Here is a 21,791-nt window from a genome sequence, read left to right as displayed (position 1 = left end):
CCCCCCCCCCCCCCCCCAAATACCCAAAAAAAAAAAACCTGTTGTTTTCCATGCTGATGAAGAATGTTCATTATGCAGAAGAAAAAAAAAAAATTACCTTCTTGATGTAAGTTATGCAGATTGATTGTGGAACTTTTATGAAGGTCATATTTGTTGTTGGAACTCCTAAACTAAGTGTGTGGTCTGATTTATTCTTTGCTTGCTTGAAGCACTTCAACTTCTGCTGAAGGCAAGAGTTTGTATACTTTTGCTTTTGTACGGCTGAGTGACAGTACATGCTCACTGCAACTTGTCTGTTTTTCACTCACTTTTTCCAATTTAGCACTATTCTTGCCTATTAGATAGCTGTAATTAACAACTCTTTTTGATAAGGTAACTCTGTGCATTTAGTATCCAGAGGATACTTGCAAGTACATAAAAAAGCATATTTTTTGCCCTTTTATAAGAATAGAAAATGAAGAGAGCGAATAAAATCCACAATTACATGTATTTACTGTTAGTTTGATAGTTAAATAGTAGTAAATAACCCTAATCCCATATGTATTAGGAGTAGGACATGTATTATATATAAATAGGGCTCATTGTATCATTGTCATAATTAATCAATAATATTTTTTCCCGTGCATTCTCACATGGTATCAGAGCTTCAGTGAGAAAATTATCGCTGTGCATCAGTCCAGCGGCCTCCGGGAAGAAAGACCTCGTTGCCGCGCAATTTTCCGGCGACTTAAGAGGCTGTCCGTCACAAAAATCCACTGTTCGTCAGTGTTGTGCAAAAACCAACACCACCACGAAGTAGATCGGCCTCCGGCGACCAACCCATAAAAAAATTCTCCGTCAGAAGACACCCCACGCGCCGCCGGAAGAAATTTTTCGGCGAAGCTCCGACGCCCATGCGCTGGCGCGCGACAGTCTTTACGGCCATTTTTTCGCAAAATTCCTTCAGGGCAGCTTGCTCTCCTCACAATTCCGAGCCTACCCATCTAGTTCAAATCAAATTCCGACCACTTTGAGTTTTTTCCGGCGAGCTACAGTGATTTTTTCCGGCGTGAACAGTGATCCCCTGAAAATTTTTGCTTTTTCCGGCACGATATTATAATGGCATTCGTATCGGAAGCCTTTAACTCACAATCCGTTGGATCCAATGCATTGAATCCCATCCAGATGGTTTCTTTACTGGATTATATTGAGTTCCTTCAGTACAAAGCACGTAAATAGACATCTTCAGGATTAGCCTCCGTTGTTCCAACAAATAGTAGCATGACTTGTGTCTCCCAATCTTCACCTTCTGAGTCTTGAGTCATTGATTCAGGTGCATCTGATCATATTTCTGGTAACAAATCTCTTTTCACTAGTATTTCATATTCCAACAGTCACAATGGCCAATGGGTCTCAAGCCATGGCAAATGCGATAGGTCAAGCAAGTCCACTTCCTTCCTTACCTTTAGACTCCGTTCTTTATGTTCCTGGTAGTCCTTTTAATCTCATAGCCGTTAGTCGCTTAGCCAAATCCCTTAAATCTGTTGTTTTATTTCTTGATGACCTTGTTTTTGTACAAGAACGCACAGGGCGGATCATTGGTACCGGACGTGAATCAGATGGACTTTATTACCTTATCCTTGCAAAATTACATGGACTCGCATCTTGTCTTCCTCCAATAACTTGTCCCGTTACTGATTCACCAAATTTATTACATAAACGGTTAGGGCATCCCAGTTTGTCAAAACTTCAGAAAATGGTACCTGGCTTATCTCACTTGTCCACTCTAGAGTGTGAGTCATGTCAGCTCGGTAAGTATACCCGCTCCCATTTCCCGCGGCATCTTGAAAATCGAGCAGAATCACCTTTTACTTTAGTCCATTCAGATGTTTGGGGTCCTAGTCGGGTCAGTTCTACCTTGGGATTCGCTACTTTGTCAGTTTCATTGATGATTATTCCAGGTGCACTTGGATATTTTTGATGAAAAATCGATCCGAGTTGTTTTCTATTTTTCAGATCTTCCACGCTGAAATTCAGAATCAATTTGGGGTTTCTATCCGCACATTTTACAGTGATAATGCCCTAGAGTATTTGTCTTCCCCATTCCAGCAGTTTATGAACTCCCATGGGTTTATTCATCAAACATCTTGTCCGTACACATCCCAACAAAATGGGGTAGCTGAAAGAAAGAATAGACATCTTATTGAAACTGCTCGTACCCTACTCATACAATCTCATGTTCCGCTGTGTTTTTGGGGGGATGCAGTACTTACATCTTGTTATCTTATTAATCGTATGCCATCTTCAGCTATCCAAAATCAAGTTCCATTCTCTATCCTGTTTCCCCACTTACCTTTGTTCTCTCTTCCACCCCGTGTCTTTAGGAATAGGTGCTTTGTTCATGACCTTACTCCAGGAAAAGATAAGTTAGCTCCTCGTGCTCTTAAGTGCATATTTCTAGGTTACTCGAGAACGCAAAAGGGATATCGATGTTATTCTCCTGACCTTCAGCGATTTCTTATGTCTGCTGATGTTACCTTCTTTGAAACCCAATCATACTTCACAGGTCCAGTTAATCACTTAGATATTTCTGAGGTGCTACCAGTTCCTTCTTTTGGAGATTCAGTCCCTATCTCCCATTCATCTTCCTCCATAGCTCCACCACCTACAGTTCCAGTTGCAGCTCCACCACCTATAGCTCCAGTGCCACCACCTAGTCCAGTGCCACCAACTATAGCTCCAGTGCCACCACCTAGTCCAGTTCAACCTTCTACAGCTCCACCACTCCTAACTTATCATCGTCGTCCGCGCCCAGCATCAGGCCCAGCTTATTCACGTCCTGCACCTGACCCTGCTAATACTGCGGACTTGTCTCCTCTTAATCAAACGATTGCACTACGAAAAGGTATACGGTCCACATTTAATCCTAATCCTCATTATGTCGGTTTAAGTTACCATCGTCTGTCATCATCCCATTGTGCATTTGTGTCATCTTTGTCCTCTGTTTCCATTCCTAAGTCTACAGGTGAAGCACTGTCTCATCCCGGATGGCAACAAGCTATGATTGACGAGATGTCTGCTTTACATACGAGTGGTACTTGGGAGCTTGTTCCTCTTTGTTCGGGTAAATCGATTGTTGGTTGTCGTTAGGTGTATGCAGTCAAAGTTGGTCCAGATGGCCAGGTTGATCGACTTAAGGCTCGTCTTGTTGCCAAAGGGTATACTCAGATATTTGGACTCGATTACAGTGATACTTTCTCTCCCGTGGCTAAAATTGCATCAGTCCGCCTTTTTCTATCCATGGTTGCTGTCCGCCATTGGCCTCTCTATCAGTTGGACATTAAGAATGCTTTTCTTCACGGTGACTTTGAGGATGAGGTTTATATGGAGCAACCACCTGGTTTTGTTGCTCAGGGAGAGTCTAGTGGCCTTGTATGTCGGTTGCGCCGGTCCCTCTATGGTCTAAAGCAGTCTCCTCGAGCCTGGTTTGGTAAGTTCAGCACAGTTATTCAGGAGTTTGGCATGACTCGTAGTGAAGCTGATCACTCTGTATTTTATCGACATTCTGCTTCAAATCTCTGTATTTATCTGGTCGTTTATGTTGACGATATTGTTATTACCGGCAATGATCAGGATGGTATTAGTAAGTTGAAGCAACATCTCTTTCAGCACTTTCAGACTAAGGATCTGGGCAGATTAAAGTATTTTCTGGGTATTGAGGTCGCTCAGTCTAGCTCAGGTATTGTGATCTCACAACGGAAGTATGCCTTAGATATTCTTGAGGAGACAGGAATGACAAGTTGTAGACCAGTTGACACTCCGATGGATCCGAATTCTAAATTTCTGCCAGGACAGGGGGAGCCTCTTAGTGATCCTGCAAGATATAGGCGATTGGTTGGTAAATTAAATTACCTCACAGTGACTAGACCTGGCATTTCCTTTCCTGTGAGTGTTGTGAGTCAGTTTATGGATTCTCCCTGTGATAGTCATTAGGACGCATTTGTCCGCATTCTTCGGTATATAAAATCAGCTCCAGGCAAAGGCTTATTGTTTGAGGATCGAGGTCATGAGCAGATTGTTGGATACTCAGATGCTGATTGGGTAGTATCATCTTCTGATAGACGTTCTACATCTGGATATTGTGTCTTAGCAGGAGGAAATTCGGTGTCTTGGAAGAGCAAGAAACAGAATGTGGTTGCTCGGTCTAGTGTAGAAGCAGAATATCGAGCAATGACTATGGCGACATGTGAACTAATTTGGATCAAACAGTTGCTCAAGGAGTTGAAATTGGTGAGATTAGTCAGATGAGACTTGTGTGTGATAATCGAGCTGCTCTTCATATTGCGTCAAATCTAGTGTTCCATGAGAGAACTAAACACATCGAGATTGACTGTCACTTTGTTAGAGAAAAGATACTCTCAGGAGATATTGCTACAAAATTTGTGAAGCTTGCTGATATTTTCACCAAGTACCTCACTGGTCCTCGTATTAGTTATATTTGTAACAAGCTAATGATTTATATGCACCAGCTTGAGGGGGAGTGTTAGTTTGATAGTTAAATAGTAGTAAACAACCCTAATCCCATATGTATTAGGAGTAGGACATGTATTATATATAAATAGGGCTCATTGTATCATTGTCATAATTAATCAATAATATTTTCTCCCGTGCATTCTCACATTTACGACTTGCGTTTGACACCAAAAAGCTACAGACTGCAGGCATTGAAGTCTTCAATTTCTTAATTGGAGTGTAATTTCCTTAGAGAGCCGAGGGTCTATTGGAAACAACCTCTCTATCTTTGCAAGATAGGGGCAAGGCTGCGTATACACTACCCTCCCCAGACCCCGCTTGTGGGATTTCACTCGGTTTTTTTGTTGTTGTTGTTGTTGGGTGTAGTTTCCTTAGAAACATCTCTAATTTATCTCTCCATCATGGCAGTTGCATATAATAGCGATGGTATTCCATACATTCTTACTTTCCTTTCCTGTCTTCGTTGGTTCCAACATTTGTTTTTTCTTCTACAACAACTATTTTCATAACTTCAGGGATCCTTTTGTTGGAGGGATTAGGAAAAATAATCTCAACATAAATTCTTGCTTAAAATAATACAGTGTTCGGTTGGAGAGGTTAGAAAAATAATCCCACGTAGGTAGCGTTTGGTTGGCCGTATGAAACAGTCTAATTACCTGGAAACATCTCCAATCATCACTCTCCATTATGGCAATTGCATATAATAGCGATGGTATTCCATATATTCTCACTTTCCTTTCCTGTCTTCGTTGGTTGCAACATTTGTTTTGTCTTCTAGAACATCTATTTTCATAACTTAAGGGATCATTTTGTTGGAGGTATTAGGAAAAATAATCTCAACATAAAATCTTGCTTAAAATAATACAGTGTTCGGTTGGAGAGGTTAGAGAAATAATCCAATGTAACTATGTAGTGTTTGGTTGGCGGTATGAAAAAGTCTAATTCCCTAGAAACATCTCCAATCATCTCTCTCCATTATGGTAATTGCATATAATAATGATGGTATTCCATATATTCTTACTTTCCTTTCCTGGCTTCGTTGGTTTCAACATTTGTTTTTTCTTCTAGAACATCTATTTCAATAACTTCAGGGATCCTTTTGTTGGAGGGATTACGAAAAATAATCTCAACATAAATCTTGCTTAAAATAATTCAGTGTTTGGTTGGAGAGGTTAGAAAAATAATCCAATGCAACTATGTAGCGTTTGGTTGGGCGTATGAAAAAGTCTAATTCCTGCATAACTAATGCAACATTTGGTTGGAAATGTAAATAAAACCTGCATTAAGTCATGCAGGAATCTTACTGATAAAGAAAAGTGATGCAGGAATCTTTGAATTATTTTACATAGGAATATAGGATAGAATGTGGAGTAAGAAGACGTGTTCTAGCAATACTGGAGTAAAAGTATTTAAAGATATACATGCCTTTAAAGTATGTACTTCCTACATAACTTTTCCTTTGTATTATTCACCTCAGAGGAATCCCTGCATTATTATTCGATACATAAAAATCCCTTTATTGTTATTCACCCCATAACAATCCTTTTGTTATTATTCACTGCATAAACAATGGATGCCTTATAAATCCCACATGACTAGTATGTGAACCAGACGACCCTAAGTACATTAGTTTCTCGACAACTAGTTAACTTGGTATACTACATGATTTGAATAAATTTAATATATTAAGTAGTAGTTTATCGATAATAGTTAAATGGTGCACTACATAACTTGAAGTTTATATTTGATGCTAATTGAGATAAAAGCGTACAAGGGAAGCAAATGGAATATGGAATTCCCTAGTATTTTCTGATATACTTCCTTACACTTCATATGGGGGGTTATTTTTGTTGAAGTCCATAGTCCTCCATCCTCTCCCTAATTAGCTGATATACAGGTTTATAGGATGTTTATGTCTCTACCACATCTTCATAAGCACTTCCCAACAATCTGATGATATGTTTACCGAATTTTCTAACACCAAACTCTTCTCTTTCACCAGTTCCTTTCCTTGTCTTATTGCATTTATTTGTGGATATTTGCTTATTTTCTTTTTACACATAAAAACCAAAAAGTAATAGGAAATGATCCATGGCTTGAAGAGATTGCATCTCTTTCCCGTTTTGTTGGAAGTGACAATTCTTCAATATCATCATCATCATCATCAAGATTGGTCACCATTGGTTGATGACTCATTTGATTTTTTTGCTCCTTCTTCTCAACAAAATTCTTTATTTCTTCCCTCACCTCCGGTGGGTATTTTGGACAACTTGTGACGTTTCTATCGCCACCAATAAGATAGTATTTAAAGCGATAAATTCCACCCGTTGTAATCTTGTTACAAAACTTGCATACAACATTTGTATTCTTCTCATTAACTCTATTGCCATATCGCCAAGCGGGGTCTTTCTCTTTCGAACTTTGAGACATTTTGAAATCCCTACTTAAATACATAATCAAATAAACTGAAAATACATATAATATATATAATAATTAATTTTATAAACTGAAATACACCTTAAAAAAATCAAATAAGCTAAAATATAACATATATATATATATATATATATATAATGAGTTTTCTAAAATGAAATACATATAAAATTAATCAAATAAATTGAACATATAACATATATATAACAATTAATCTTATATGCTGAAATATACACTAAAATGAGAAGGAAATAGAAAGAAAAAAAAGGATACTCTATTCTGGACTGGAGAAAGAAAGAAGAAGAAGAAGAAGAAAGAAAAAGAAAAAAATGAGAAGAACTGAAGAAGAAAGGAGAAGAGGAAATTACCTGGGTCCTGGACTGGTACCGCGAGCGAGAAGGGAGAAGAGGTCGAGCTCGAGCGAGAGAGAAAGGGTCAGCAATGTCTCTGTTTTGTCGATGGTCAGGTAGACCCCTAGGTTTTGAGAGCTCTGTTTTGTCGAAGGCTGTTTGCCGAAGGTGAAGGGTCTTTTGGTCGTTTTAGGGGTCTGTTTTGTATAATAGAAAAATAAACCCAAAGTTCTTTTTTTAAAAAAGGGCCCCCCCTGCGCTTTTTATACAAAAGCGTTCGCTTCATCGCCTTGCCTCGTCGATTTCTCCATTGAAGCGTGCGCTTCCAAAGATCGAGTCGCTTGCTAGAAGCGACACTAGGTCGCGTCACTTCGCGCTTAAAGCGACGAAGTGACCGCTTTTCTAAACACTGTTTCCACCTAAACATTCTAACTAAGATTTGTTCCAATTAGACATTCAAACTCCAACAAATATGTGTCTATTAAACACATAGCGATGATGTGGCATATTGTGTGAATTGCACTTTTCTTGGGCGCGTGAAATGATAAATTTTTCTCCACCCGCTTCACGCATCATCAGCCGGAAATCTCACAACCAAAAAAAAATCACCATCCACTATCATCTCCATAAAGACATATCACCAGAATAGCCAGCTAAATCCAATCATGAACGATTTGAAGGAAGCAGGGTGGCTGTGGGGTAAGGTTGCAGTGGAGTTGGGTGCCAAAAGTGGTGGTCCATGACGATACATATTATACATGTATATATAAATCATTATCAACAAATAAAGAAAAGGAAAATAGAATAAGTACAGCTGAAAACTTTTACTTTTTTTTTTCACTTGGGAAGAACAAAGAATACATCAAATTTGGATAAACTCAAACAAAATTTAATACTTTGTAAAGTTTTCAGCTGTACTTATTGATAACAGGATTTATTTTACAGCTGGTCTCAAATCGTATGACATTACAAGACTCGAATCAAGAGCAGAAACTTGGTTCGAATGGGTGGAAAGGAGTCGTAATCTCATGCGTAGATCAACCTTTAGCTGGAAAACTATGGAGTGGCTATGTTTTGTCCTTCAAGAGGCCTCAAAAGATGATGGTACGTTTGTAAGGAAATGGCAGCTAAAGGAACAATATTCATCATTCTACAGCTCCAGGAAGTACAACAAGTTTGGAAGATTTATTAGCATTGTTACTGTCCAAGGGGACAACAGAGCAGTAACCATCCAGAAGTTACATTTAATGCGGGATGGAATGAAATCGCATTTAAGATCAGGAACTTCATTAATGAAAATAAGAGACCATTTATTACAAATGGTCCGAAGAAGGCAGATCCAAAAATTTCCTATGTTTCGTCTATTAAAGTCAGCAAATGGCAGACGAGGGAATGCGATGAAGTCCACGTTACACATGGTCCCAACAACAGAATATTAATCTCCGATGGTGATATCAACACAGATGATGGTTTGTTGAGCAGGTGCATTGTTGGAAGTTTTGACGAGGGCTTGGACGAAAAACCAACCCTTGCCGACATCCGGCGATGGTCAGTGAACACTTGGAAGAAAGCCTTTGGAGTCGATGTCTACGAAATGGCCGGACCCAATTTTCTTTTTCAATTTCCTAACAAGTACATGGCAGAACACATCCTTAAAAGGGGAATGGAGATGGAAGCGAGCAAAAATTCATGTGGAGTGGTGGTCGCCGACGGCCGACTGTTGCTCATTCAACCAAAAAAGAGATTGGACATGGATTAGAGCTATGGGTCTCCCAATGCACTTCTGGACTGAGAAAATATTCAAAGCTATTGGAGATCTTTGTGGTGGTTGGCTAGAGACTGAGGAAGAAACTTCCTTAAAGAACCATCTCAAATGGGCAAGGATTAAAATTAGAGGTGATGGGGAGAAAGCACTGAAGGAAGTGGTAATAGTTGAGCAGGGAATAAACTTTACTATTCCGATCTGGTGTGAATCTCCAACAAGGGTGGCTGCCGGAGAAGACGATGTAGAAAACGATGATGTGAGAAGAAAGCAGCGTATTGACCGCTGGGCAAAAAAACCCTACCATGAAGTACAAAAGGCGTACAGGGGTATTAATGATAGGGTTGGTCACGTGGGAACATCAAGAAATGTGCCAATTTCAAAATCTGATAAAGTGGTAGGGTCACGTGAAGGGGTCAAAATCTGAAGCCTTTGGACTCTATTATAAGTGAGGAGGCCCAACTTCTAATTTCGGCCCATTTCACTACACCCAACTGGAATAAAGTGGATCCATTAATCGACGAAATCGAAGCAATTTCTTTCTCCCCGCTTAACATTGCTCAAACTTCTGAAGTGGAAAAGAACGAAGAAAGAGAAATCCCTTTCTCTATCATACAGGAGAGAGAGCAACAGAAGCATCATGAAGAAGGTGATACTTCTGAGGATGCTATGACTAATATCGATGATGAAGGTATTCAAATTGATGGGGCGGGAGGCAGCAAGGACATGCAAATGATAGTGCAAGCTGAATCTGACAACTGGGTAATTGAGGAAGCTGAACCTCTGAAGATACAATCGCAAAGTGACGATCTGGAGGGGGATATGGACGCAACCTTATGAGTTCATCAGAATGTAATTAAACTCAGCAAACAATTTGGGGTTGAATTCCAGGGATGCGAAGAGGATGCCCTGGCTGTATTTAAGAAGATTGACAGATGCAGGCAAGCGAAGAGGCAAGAAGCAGAAGCAGTAAATATGGTGACTCCTAAAAGGAAAGGCGGTCAAGAGTTAAAGGCCCTGGTTTTCGATATGAAGTTCAAAAGTTCTGGAGCAAGGAACAGGGGGAAAGAAATCTCAATCGTTGATCAATGAATGTGAAAATCATTTCATGGAATGTGAGGGGATTGAATCGTAGGAAGAAGAGAAGGGTGATTAGCAGCTGGAAAGCTGATGTATACTGTTTCCAAGAAACGAAAATAGAAGGGAATATAGAAGGGATTGTCAAAGAAATCTGGGGGGTCAGGGGTATAAGATATGGGCAATTGGAGGCTAGTGGCACTAGAGGTGGTATCCTAATGCTATGGGATAGTAAAGTTTGGAAAGGGGAGGTAGTAACCACGGGAGCTCACTCATTGACTTGCAAATTTGAGTCACTTTCACAAGACTTTAATTGGCACCTGACAGGAGTTTATGCTCCTAACTGCACCAGAGAAAGAAGGGAAGTGTGGTGGGAAATAGGGGGTTCTAGAGGTCTGTTCACAGGGCCTTGGGTAGTTGCTGGAGACTTTAACACAATCGGATTTCCCTCTGAAAAGAGGAATTGCAGCAGAATTACCAAATCGATGACTGAATTTTCTAAACTCATAGAAGATATGGACTTGGTTGATCTTCCATTAGAAGGGGGCATTTATACATGGGCCAGAGGGAACAATCAGGAGACCATCTCAAAGATTGACAGGTTCCTGGTTTCGATGGAGTGGAATGAGTGCTTCAAAAACATCAAACAGGAAATTCTTCCTAGAGTTTGTTCTGATCACACACCCTTAATGTTACAGTGTGGCAGCTGGGAGCACACTAAATCCTACTTCAAGTTCGAAAACTAGTGGTTGGAGCCTGAAGGCTTTACTGGCAGAGTCCAGAGCTAGTGGTCATCCTTCATCTTTGAAGGAAGACCGGATTACATCCTTGCTTGCAAACTAAAAGCCCTAAAAGGAAAATTGAGAGAATGGAGCTCGAATAGCTATGGCAATCTGGAGAGGGGGAAAAGCCTCATATTGAACCAAATTGCTGAGTTGGATGCTATCCAACAACAGAGGAACCTTAATGAGGAGGAGATGTCCAGGAGAGCAAATCTCTCCTTTGAATTCGAAGATTTTGCTACAAAGGAAGAAATAGCTTGGAGGCAAAGATCTAGGGCACTATGGCTCAAACAAGGAGACAGGAATACCAAGTTCTTCGAAAGAACTGCCAATGCACATAAAAGATTCAATAATATTAGCAAATTAGAGGTGGATGGGGACAATATTGAAGAGCCAGCTGAGATCAAAAGGGAGATTATTGCTTTTTATCAGAAATTGTACTCTGAAACAGAAGCATGGAGACCTACCTACAACATGAGCAACTGCCCCTCTATTTCTGAAGTTGAAGTACAGACACTTCAAAATGCTTTTGAGGAGAATGAAGTCTTAGAGTGCTTAAAGGATTGTGCAATAGACAAAGCTCCGGGGCCGGATGGGTACACTATGGGCTTTTTTATCAAATGCTGGAACGTGGTGAAATCAGACATAATGGCTACTATCCAGAACTTTCATTCTCAGGAGTTCTTTGAAAAGTGCTTCAATGCCACTTACGTGGCTTTGATACCTAAGAAGAGTGGTGCCAAGGAGTTACGGGATTTTTAGGCCTATCAGTCTCATAGGCAGCATTTATAAATTGATCTCCAAGCTACTCACTGAAAGATTGAAAAAGGTGATGCACAAATTGGTAGATTCATAGCAAATGGCATTTATTAAAGGAAGACAAATCACAAATGCAGTTTTGATTGCAAATGAGTGTATAGACTCCAGATTCAAGGAGAAGAGGCCAGGAATTATGTGCAAGTTAGATGTTGAAAAGGCATTTGACCATGTCAATTGGGAATTTTTGCTTGGAACTCTCCAGAAGATGGGTTTTGGTAGGAAATGGATCAATTGGATCAGATTCTGTATAAGCACTGTCAGGTTCTCCCTCTTGATCAATGGAGCTCCTGAAGGCTTTTTTCCTTTGAAAAGGGGCTTGAGACAGGGCGATCCCTTATCCCCTTTCTTATTCATACTTGCCATGGAAGGGTTAAACAATATGTTGAGAACATCACAGGGCAATGGATGGATTAAGGGCTTCAATGTGGCAAGGAAACAATCTGACAGGTTGGAGGTTACTCATCTTCAATATGCAGATGATACCCTCATATTCTGTGATGTTGATGAGATCCAAGTAAAGTATTTAAGAGTGATTCTTATAATTTTCGAAGCCAGTTCTGGGCTTCATATCAACTGGAGAAAAAGTCAGATCTTTCCGGTTAACGGGGTATCTAATATTCAGTTGCTGGCAGGAATTCTGGGAGGTGAAATTGGTTCTATCCCAACCACTTATTTGGGGATGCCTCTGGGAGCTAAGAGCAAGTCCAAGGATATCTGGAATGGAGTCCTGGAAAAATGTGAGAAAAAGCTAGCAAGATGGAAATCAAACTACATTTCATTGGGTGGTAGATTGGTCCTCATTAACTCTGTGCTAGATGCTCTGCCCACATATATGTTGTCCCTATTCCCTATACCAGCCAATGTAGAGAAAAGACTGGACACCTTGAGAAGAAACTTCCTCTAGCATGGAAACAAGGAGAAGAAGGGCTTTCATCTAATCAAATGGAAAACTTTGACCCTCAGCAAAAAGTTGGGAGGTCTGGGGATCAGGAACTTGAGAATTCAGAATAAATGTCTTTTGACGAAGTGGCTCTGGAGGTTTACTAAGGAGGAACATGCTTTGTGGAGCAAGGTTATAAAGGCTAAATATGGAAAGGAAGGATTCTGGATGACTAAGCAGGTAAACATTGCTTATGGTACCAGCTTGTGGAGAACTATAAGGAACCTGTGGCCAAATTTTGCTGACAAGCTTCAATTCAAAGTAAGGGATGGTAGGAAAACTCTTTTTTGGGAAGATAACTGGTTAGGAATAGGTTGTCTTATGAATCTTTTTCCAGACATTTATGCCCTGAATCAATAACATAGAGCTACAGTATATGAACTTCGAGGGCACATGCATGGAATCTCACTTTCAGAAGACCTTTACATGATTGGGAGTTGCCCAGAATAACAGACTTTTTTAACACCCTGGAGCTATGCAACGGACTGCAAGAGGGAGAAGATACACTTAGCTGGAGCCAAAACAGCAGTGGGGTGTACACAATCAGCTCAGGCTACAAGTATCTAAACCAAGGTGGTGGTCAAGTCAATCTATGGCCTTGGAAACACATCTGGAGGGTCAAGACACCATACAAAGTGGCATGTTTTTCTTGGCTGGTAGTTAGAGAAGCTGTTTTAACTCATGACAATCTGAGGAGAAGGGGAATACCAATTTGCTCGAAGTGTTACTTATGTGGCCAAGAGGTAGAGACAAGTGACTAGTCAGTTGTGGGATTTATTCATCAATCTCAGGGGCATTAGATGGTCAATGCCAGGAAGAACATCTGAACTCTTGTCAAGCTGGAATGCAGGGGGGAAGTGTAATGCTTCAAACAAAGACAGATGGAAAATTGTCCCTGCAACTATTTGGTGGACAATATGGAAGGTGAGGAACTCAAGATGCTTCCAGGATACAATGAGCTCTATTCAGAAAATTAAGATGAATTGTATTCTTCTTTTTTGTTTTTGGTGTGAAGCAGAATATAGTGACGACTTAGAGTTGATTTTGTAAGTCCTAGATTCCTTGTAAGAAATGCAAGGATTGTAATAGGGAGCTTTATAGGCTTTTGTAAACTCTTTCTTTTGGCTTCCAGCACAACCTTTGTGCTGAAGATTGATTAATACAAATATACATGTTACATTGTCAAAAAAAAAAAAAATTTAATACTCACAAATAAAATTGCCCTTTACAAACTTTAAAGTTTTCTTCTTCTTTTTGAGTATCAGAAAATAGTGAGTAGGGGCTACGGTGGGGAGACAACAATAGTGTAAGGGCAGGCGCTATGGAACAAGACTGGGAGTCGGAGTTTGCAAATGCTATCTGAACTACTGTTTGAGGTGGGGTGAGTTGTATGGAAGAAGAAAATGGGAGGTATGGTTTGCCAAGAAGATGACCGACAGTGGAACGGGGCGGCCGGCAGCGAGTGTTCCGCAATTTTAATTTTTTTATTATTTGCTGAAAAACCTTTTTTTTGGGATTAGCTAAAGTTAAAAGCCACATGGCTCTTTTTAGTCGTTCTTTTTGACATGTCAGGCGTGTGAAGTTCACGTATTATAGTTTTTGTATTGGTTAGTCGTGATGGGTCTGATTGGTACAGATTAAATAATATTAGAGTGTTTAATAGGCACAAACCTTAGTTAAAGTGTTCATGGGAAATTTGGTGTCAAGTTTAAGGGGTTGTGTATGTATTTGGCCTATAAAGAAAATAAATTAAAATAAAAATAAAAAGAAAAAAAATTAATAAGTAACCTTGTAATTACATAGTGTAATTACCACCAATTCTCACGCCCCCTTGAGAATTGGATAGTATAATTACACCTCTTCAATTACACCCAATTCCATGCTGACCAAGTAATTACTCGGCCAGTCAAACATGCCAACCTGTGTAATTACACTCAATTACACAAATCTAATTCCTAGGTGGCTTTCCAAACAGGCTCTTAGTACACTAAGCCCCTGTTGTTTGCATAGTTCGAGGAAGGTTCGCACTACATCGGGTTTATTATCTTACTTACCTCGCATTTCTGCAAAAATGATGTTTCCCCGGCTTGCCATGACTTAGTCACACATCAATAACTCTTACCGTTGTACTTAGGCTCCCCTTCAATTAACTTAAAATATATATGTAGATATTTTTACATGCTGCATAGGCACATTTTTATTTATGTATTGCAAAAGAAATATATGTTAAGTAATACTAACATATAGTGACTAATAGAAAAATGTTGGTGTTATATGTTTGTTACTAGCTTACCTAATATATACATGAATGTTGAATATGATGAATTCTACATAAAAATAATTGAATATGCATCTAATAAAAGCAGCGAGAGAAACCCTTTTTCCTGATGTTGGATGTATGAGGAGGTTGCTATAAATAACAACAATAACAAGAAAACAATATGAAAAATTATTTTTATCATCAGTAGTATTAGTCTTTGTAAAGGTGTGAAGAACCCTTACTTTTTTTATGTATGTGTGAAGAATTGTTTAGATGAAGAAATGGTGATCTCTGTTGAATTGATAGGTAACTAGCACATAAAGTTTGCAAATTCTATCATTTACTAGGATAATAGGATTTAGCCAAGCTGAATTTGTTGAATGGTGTCAGCTGAGGTTTTCGTCTCCTTATCTTCATTTTTTCATTTGTCTTTGTTATGCTTTTGATGTACTTCCCGTGCGAATTTTAATTTTCTCTTGATCTTCAGGTCCTAACCAGTTTGCTCATGTCAACTGTGGAAATTGTCGTACTATGCTGATGTATCCATGCGGAGCTCCATCAGTTAAATGTGCCATATGCCACTATATCACACACGTTAATGTGAGAATGCTAGTCCCTTCTTTTAATTCTTTGGTGGATGACTTAATGTTTCTGTATTTATGTTTTATTGTGTCCGTGGGAAAAAAGAGATAAGAATAAGAAACAGAACAGATATAAATTGAGAGTGTAGAGAGAAATTAAGAGAGGAGAGGAATAGAGAAATGAGATGGAAAGAGGGAGAAACAAAGAAGTAGAAGGAGAGTAGGATACAATTTATACTCAAATCAATTTATCACGTGTTTTTTGGAGTGTCTCCAAAAAAGTAATGTAGGTCATATTTACCTAGTATGAAAAAACTGGGAACAATTTAGAGCTTTTAGACAATTTAAACTTTTAACTCTAGCCGTAAGACAAGAATAAAATCAAATTAGAATAAGTGATAATAACAAGTGATAAAATCTAATCTAGAAAAGCTAAGCATAATCTATCTAAAAGATAAAATATGAAAAATAAATGTAAAACTACTCAGAAATCTATAAGAACATCTCAAACGTACAGTAATTAATCTTATTCCAATATAAAATCTTTTTGACAAGGATTTTGAAAAAGGCAATATTTGTCCCTCTACCATCGAAAATAAGCTACATCTACCGTCATACTTTTGGATCATAGTTGCCCCACCCATTTAATGGCTTGGTCCCATCTTTAAAAAAAAACAGGTGGCTGGCCCTGATTGGATAAAAAAAACCGCCCCATTTCTAATTAAAACCCACTCGACTTGTACTAGTAACCCACCCATTTCAAAAGAAGAAAAAAGAAAATTGAACCTATAATCTCTCTCTCCTGCTTTTGAATATTCCTTTTGAGCCCAATCATAAGCAATAAAAACTATATAGTGACAGTCAGTGGCGGACCCAGGATTTTCATCAAGCGGGTTCAAAGTTCAAACGCAAAGAAATAAATATACAAAGACGTCTACAAAATATTTTTTTTATTAAAAAGGTGTAATTTTCTTTCCCTGAATTGTGTATATAAAGCTTTCCTAGTCTAAAAAAGAGAAATAGAAACTTTCCTATGTCGTATGTATATAGGAAAAAGAGAGAGTGCTGCATATAGGGACAAAAGAGTGCCCATAAATGCAGCTGACTGGTTTTGAACTTAGGTATTTTTAGAAAATTTGAACCCAGTTTGCCAGTGGGCTGTACAGTGTCTTTGTGCTAAGCGGGTTCAACAAAATTATATAAGAGCATTTACTAGAAGAAAGATAAAATTTACCTTATATACACTCTTATTTTACGACGAAGCGGGTTCAGATGAACCCTCTTGACCTCACGTGGGTCCGCCCCTGGTGACAGTAATGTAGATTGTAACTCAAATGTGTTCTCCTATAAGATGAGCAAAGTTGATGGTGGCTGCGAAGTTTGTGGCACCTGGTTCGACATTCCATTTTCTATTTCTTTCTTTGAAGATTCATTTTCTTGAGATGACTGTAGTCTGCAACCATGTTTTGGATATTTTCCACCATTGTAATTGAAATAATAATTATATTGGGAGCTAAGTGGTTTGTACATATGATGCTTGAAACTTCAACTATTCAAATTTATACAAATTAAGCCTAGATATTGGTGAATTTGGCCTCTGTAAAGAAAATTTCTTCATGTAACCCATCATTATCAGTTCAATGCATATGGATTCAGCATGGTGCATTCATAGCTGTGGACTCTATGCATCAGTCAAAAGTAAAGTTTGGAACAGAAGGTTGTTTCAGTGGTGTCTCTTGCTTGCCATGGCTATAGTTTATTTGAAAATACCCTTTTCCGCAGTGTCTCTTGAACCATCTTATTTCAAACAGATCCTTTTCCGTGCCCTGGACATATGAACATTGCCCCTGTTGAACAATGCCAAAGCAGCCATTTCCTGAAATTGTTCTCCCTTGTGCTGTAAAGGCATTGAGCTTCTTCCCTTGTGCTGAAAAGGCATTGAGGAAGGAGATGGGGTGGAATGAGTTCAATTATCTTTTTTTGGAATTGGTGGGCTATTAGTATTGGTCAGGTGAGTTTTAATTAGAAAACAAGCTGGTCTTTTTATCCAATAAGGGCCAGTCACGTATCTTTTTTAAGATGAGGACCAAACCATTTAACAGGTGGAGGGCAAAGATGATCTAAAAGTATGGCGGTAGGGGTAGTTATACTAAGAAATTGAAATGGTGGTTAGATGTAGCTTATTTTTTATAGTAAAGGGGCAAATACAACCCTTTTCCGTAGGGATATTCCAATATAAAATATTCCACCAGAGGGAGAACATTCGACTTTGGCAAGTAGGATTTTTGGTGCAACTCAAAAATATCAGGATGTATCGCCACCCATCATTATTCACGTAGTGCCTCTACGAACTATCCGTGTATAATGGATCAAATTCCCATTTGTACTAGCGTCTTACAAATCTTTAACATTGTAATAAAATTGAGAGATTTCCTTATCATGAACCCTACTTGAAGAGAAGGGGAGCCTTGGCGTAACTGGTAAAGTTGCTGCCATGTGACCAGGAAGTCATGGGTCAAGCCGTGGAAACAGCCTCTTGCAGAAATGCAGGGTAAGGCTGCGTACAATAGACCCTTGTAGTACGGCCCTTCCCCGACCCGCGCATAGCGGAGCTTAGTGCACCGGCTGCCCCGAACCCTACTTGAAGAGAAAAAAGAGCAGATTGATAAGGTATACATTATAATCTAAAAGATCCAAGTATAATTTAAAATATAAACAAGAAATTTGTAATAAATGTAAAATAGTTTGAAATCTATAACAAAATCTTAAAAGCTAATGCATTAAAAAAGAAATCCTTAAAATCATACAAACAGTTTATCTTATTCTACTATAACATCTCCTAGTCCACTGCATCCGCCACTTTATCCCAAAGTCTATTCGTAAACAAAGGTGTTTGTTTCGTCACTTGAGAGAAGGGCTATTACAAAGAGGATGACTTGGAAGTCTCGTTCTTGTCTTTAAAGAAATTATGCATAGTTGTCCTCGGCTAGCTTGATATTATGGTTATTATCTATTTTTTTCTTTAGACTGCTTCTGCTCATATTGAAGTGTTGGGTATGGGGGATCGTCGGATGCTGTAGTCTAAGATTTACAACATTTTTGGTTGAAATGAGCTTTGCTTGAGCTCAGATTCTGTGGTAGTTGCACCTATCTGTTGCTACTCATTAAAATTGAAACATTAGGACTGATAGGGAAATAATAAGATTTACAGTTGAGATTAGAATTATCCTGAGATGATAGCACCAGATAATTGAAACGGACTGTTACCGAAAAGACAGGTTATCAAGCTTCACAATAGGTTATGGGTTACCTGGGAGTGAGCAGCAGTTGTCTCTATTTAAGTTGCTTCTATTGTGGTTCGTCCAGTCTGCTCATGGTTTAAACCTCTAGTCATCGTGATTTAATTTATGCTTCACTTCAAGGGTTGTCAAGTGACGATGATGGAAGGACATATTATGACAGATATTGAGGTCTTACATAAAGAAAGGTAGGAAGTGGTTTCATTTCAAAATATGGTCCTTGTTGAAGTCATGTTGGAAAGGAGAGGTTGAATCATGTTTTGCCTTCTGAGATCCATAATTTGGAGGCAGTTTCACCAGTTGCTATGAGACTAGAAAAATTATGTTGTCTGCTGATTGATTTTGTAGTTCATTTTGCATAAGTTCAGAGGTTATATGTCACAGGAGACGATTTTTGTGCAAATGCGTTACTTGTCTAATTCACCTTGCTAGCTTGGCCGTTAGAAACTGGTCTGGTTTCAGTTACTATTCATCGCTTAGGCAATTAGCGTTCACATCTGGTTGTGATGAATCATCTTCAGTTTTAATGTGTCTACGTATCTCCTTGCAGGCCGGAGATGGAAGAGGCCATGTTCCCGTGCACACCCCAAATGGCGGTGCTACATCCTCTGCAGGACCCACTTCTTCAACAGTGAGTTCTTAATATGGTGCATCTTACTATTTGTTTGCTATTTGCGATTGGCCAACCAGAATTCACTTCTGAAACATTGTTTATCTGGTATAGGCTACAGCCCGTTCACAGAATCAAACCGTGGTCGTTCAGAACCCTATGTCTTTAGATGAAAGTGGCAAGTTGGTGCGTTTCTTTGATTTCGACCTCTGTTTATTCATCTTTTACTGCTCACATCTGATTCATTTTTCTTGTGCGTCATTCGAGGTAAGTATTTCTGATAATCATTTTACCATTTGCTAGGTGAGCAATGTTGTTGTTGGTGTGACGACTACGACTTAGGATTATCTATGGAATGCAATAGCAGAAGGATTAAGATTCCTATGTATGTGAAGTGCACTAGTTGAAGGGAGTAAGGTTTTTGTTTGCTTCCATTGGAACGATGAGTACAAAGGTGGTGCTATATAAATATGGTAATATTTAGAGCTAGTATCAAAGCATTTCTAGATTGAAGAACTGTACCAGATGGACCATTTGTGATAACAATCACAAACTGATTGGAAGATTTAGGCTTCAGTGATGTGTGATTCTTTGGAGTCGGTAATTGTTGTTGTCAAACTAGATTCTGTGGTGTGAATACGCCCGATGATCCAAGTACAGAATGTTGATATGTACCATTTGTCCTCTTGTTAATAAAATTTAATCAGCTTGGTTTATATGATCATGACCTTACTGCTCTTAGGTGAGCTTTTGAAAATAATTTTTTTCTTGGAGGTACTGGGTAACTCTACCCCAACACTTATGCAGTTGGGAATAAATTATCTAGTTTTGTTTGCCTCTACTTTGGTTCAGACCGTCTGATAAGGTTTTTATTTAGCTTCATTAGGCTACATCCTTGAGTGCTTGGAATGATGTTATTTTTCCTTCGTTTCTTTCACTTCTTTTTCTCTTTTTTCATGTCCTTTATCCACATAATTGACGTCTGTGCTTAGTTATTGTTGATGTCTTAACATATACCCATCCTTTTTCTTTGTCTGAGCATTTCTTTAGCAACTTCACACTTTAATAGTACTTTACGCATAAGGCCTCACTAGCTTGAGTGATTTTCTGTAACTTATGCCTTATAAAAAGGAGTATATATTAGTGGAAGCACAGACTAGATTACCCATGACATATATATAGTAAAAGAAACAGCTAGCATACTTGATCCTAAATTTCTCACCTAGGCAATCACCTTTTAAAGCTGAGTTTACATTCTGTACACGACAGTATAGAAGAATTTAGACTATCATGTCACAAAAAAGATGTAGGGAGACCTCCATGAATATGAAAAGATTAGTAACTTGGAAAATAAGGGAAGTTACTTGATACGACATGTTAAAATTAATATATTGATAGTGCAAAAAAATATACTATCAGTATATTATTAAATCCTTTTAATAAAAACCTTACCAGACGGTCAGCTACACAAAAATCCTGGAGTGGGCTATGATCAGATGCTAAAGCAACTGAAAAAATAATAAAGACCTGAAGCCCTAATACAAAAAACCTTGAAGCCATTTCAACGTAAATTTGTTTTACTTGGAGACAATTAATGAAATGCTTATAGGAACAAGTTGCAGATGAAAGCTTTCACCGACTGCATTTATATGTATAGCCTGGTTGGCCAAGCTGGAGAAATCAGCTTATTTTGAGAATTGCTTTTTTCAAAAGTGCTTTTGAAAAACGGAAAAGGGCCATATCTGTCCCTCTACTATTAAATATTAGTTATATATATCATCTGTTATACTATTCAAAGGTATTTGCCCTTGCCGTTATCCTTTTTAATATTTTTGCCCCTCCTTTTAATGGAAAATGCAGCCTCAATTCTGAAATGACACATGGCGAAAATCTGTTTGATACCCAAATAGCTAACCCATATCCAAAATTGCCTACACATTTACCCGATCCAAAAAGAAAATATTTTTTATTCCCACTTTTCAGTACTTGTGCGTTCATATTTTTTCGCTAAATGCCTCGACTTCTCCTCTCTCATCACTCATGTTCTCTCTCTTTCTTCTCATTTCACAAGCTACCAAGTGCTGATTGATTTTCAATTACCCAAATCGCTTAAGAATCTAAATTAATTTTTTTTGCTTTCAGTTTCCCAAGATTCATGGAAGAATCTGGTTTTGCATAATTTTAACTTTTATCAATAACTTCTAGAGAATTTAATTGGATCTTTCCATTTTGGGTTTTTGAGTCTTTTTGCTTTCAATGAGTATTACAGACTTTATGTTTGAATTTGTATTTTTTTCTTTTTGGGAAATGATGAACATTTCATCCCGGTGGCCTACAGCTAGTTCCATATATTTGTGTTAAGGAGA

General features: G+C 38.6%; 1 protein-coding gene across 1 annotated transcript in view; it reads left to right on the top strand.

The window, feature by feature from the left end:
* Positions 1 to 20,262, top strand: part of LOC109212605 (protein LOL2-like) — a 25,652-nt gene extending 5,390 nt beyond the window's left edge. The window contains exons 4-7 of the mRNA XM_019376262.1: positions 15,423 to 15,535; positions 19,366 to 19,446; positions 19,540 to 19,611; positions 19,729 to 20,262. Coding sequence (XP_019231807.1) covers positions 15,423 to 15,535; positions 19,366 to 19,446; positions 19,540 to 19,611; positions 19,729 to 19,767 — 305 coding nt within the window. The 3' untranslated portion in view covers positions 19,768 to 20,262. The remainder of the gene's footprint in view (positions 1 to 15,422; positions 15,536 to 19,365; positions 19,447 to 19,539; positions 19,612 to 19,728) is intronic.

This window comes from Nicotiana attenuata, chromosome 2 (assembly GCF_001879085.1).
Source record: "Nicotiana attenuata strain UT chromosome 2, NIATTr2, whole genome shotgun sequence".
NCBI lineage: Eukaryota > Viridiplantae > Streptophyta > Magnoliopsida > Solanales > Solanaceae > Nicotiana > Nicotiana attenuata.
This window is presented reverse-complemented; position numbering and strand designations above follow the sequence as displayed.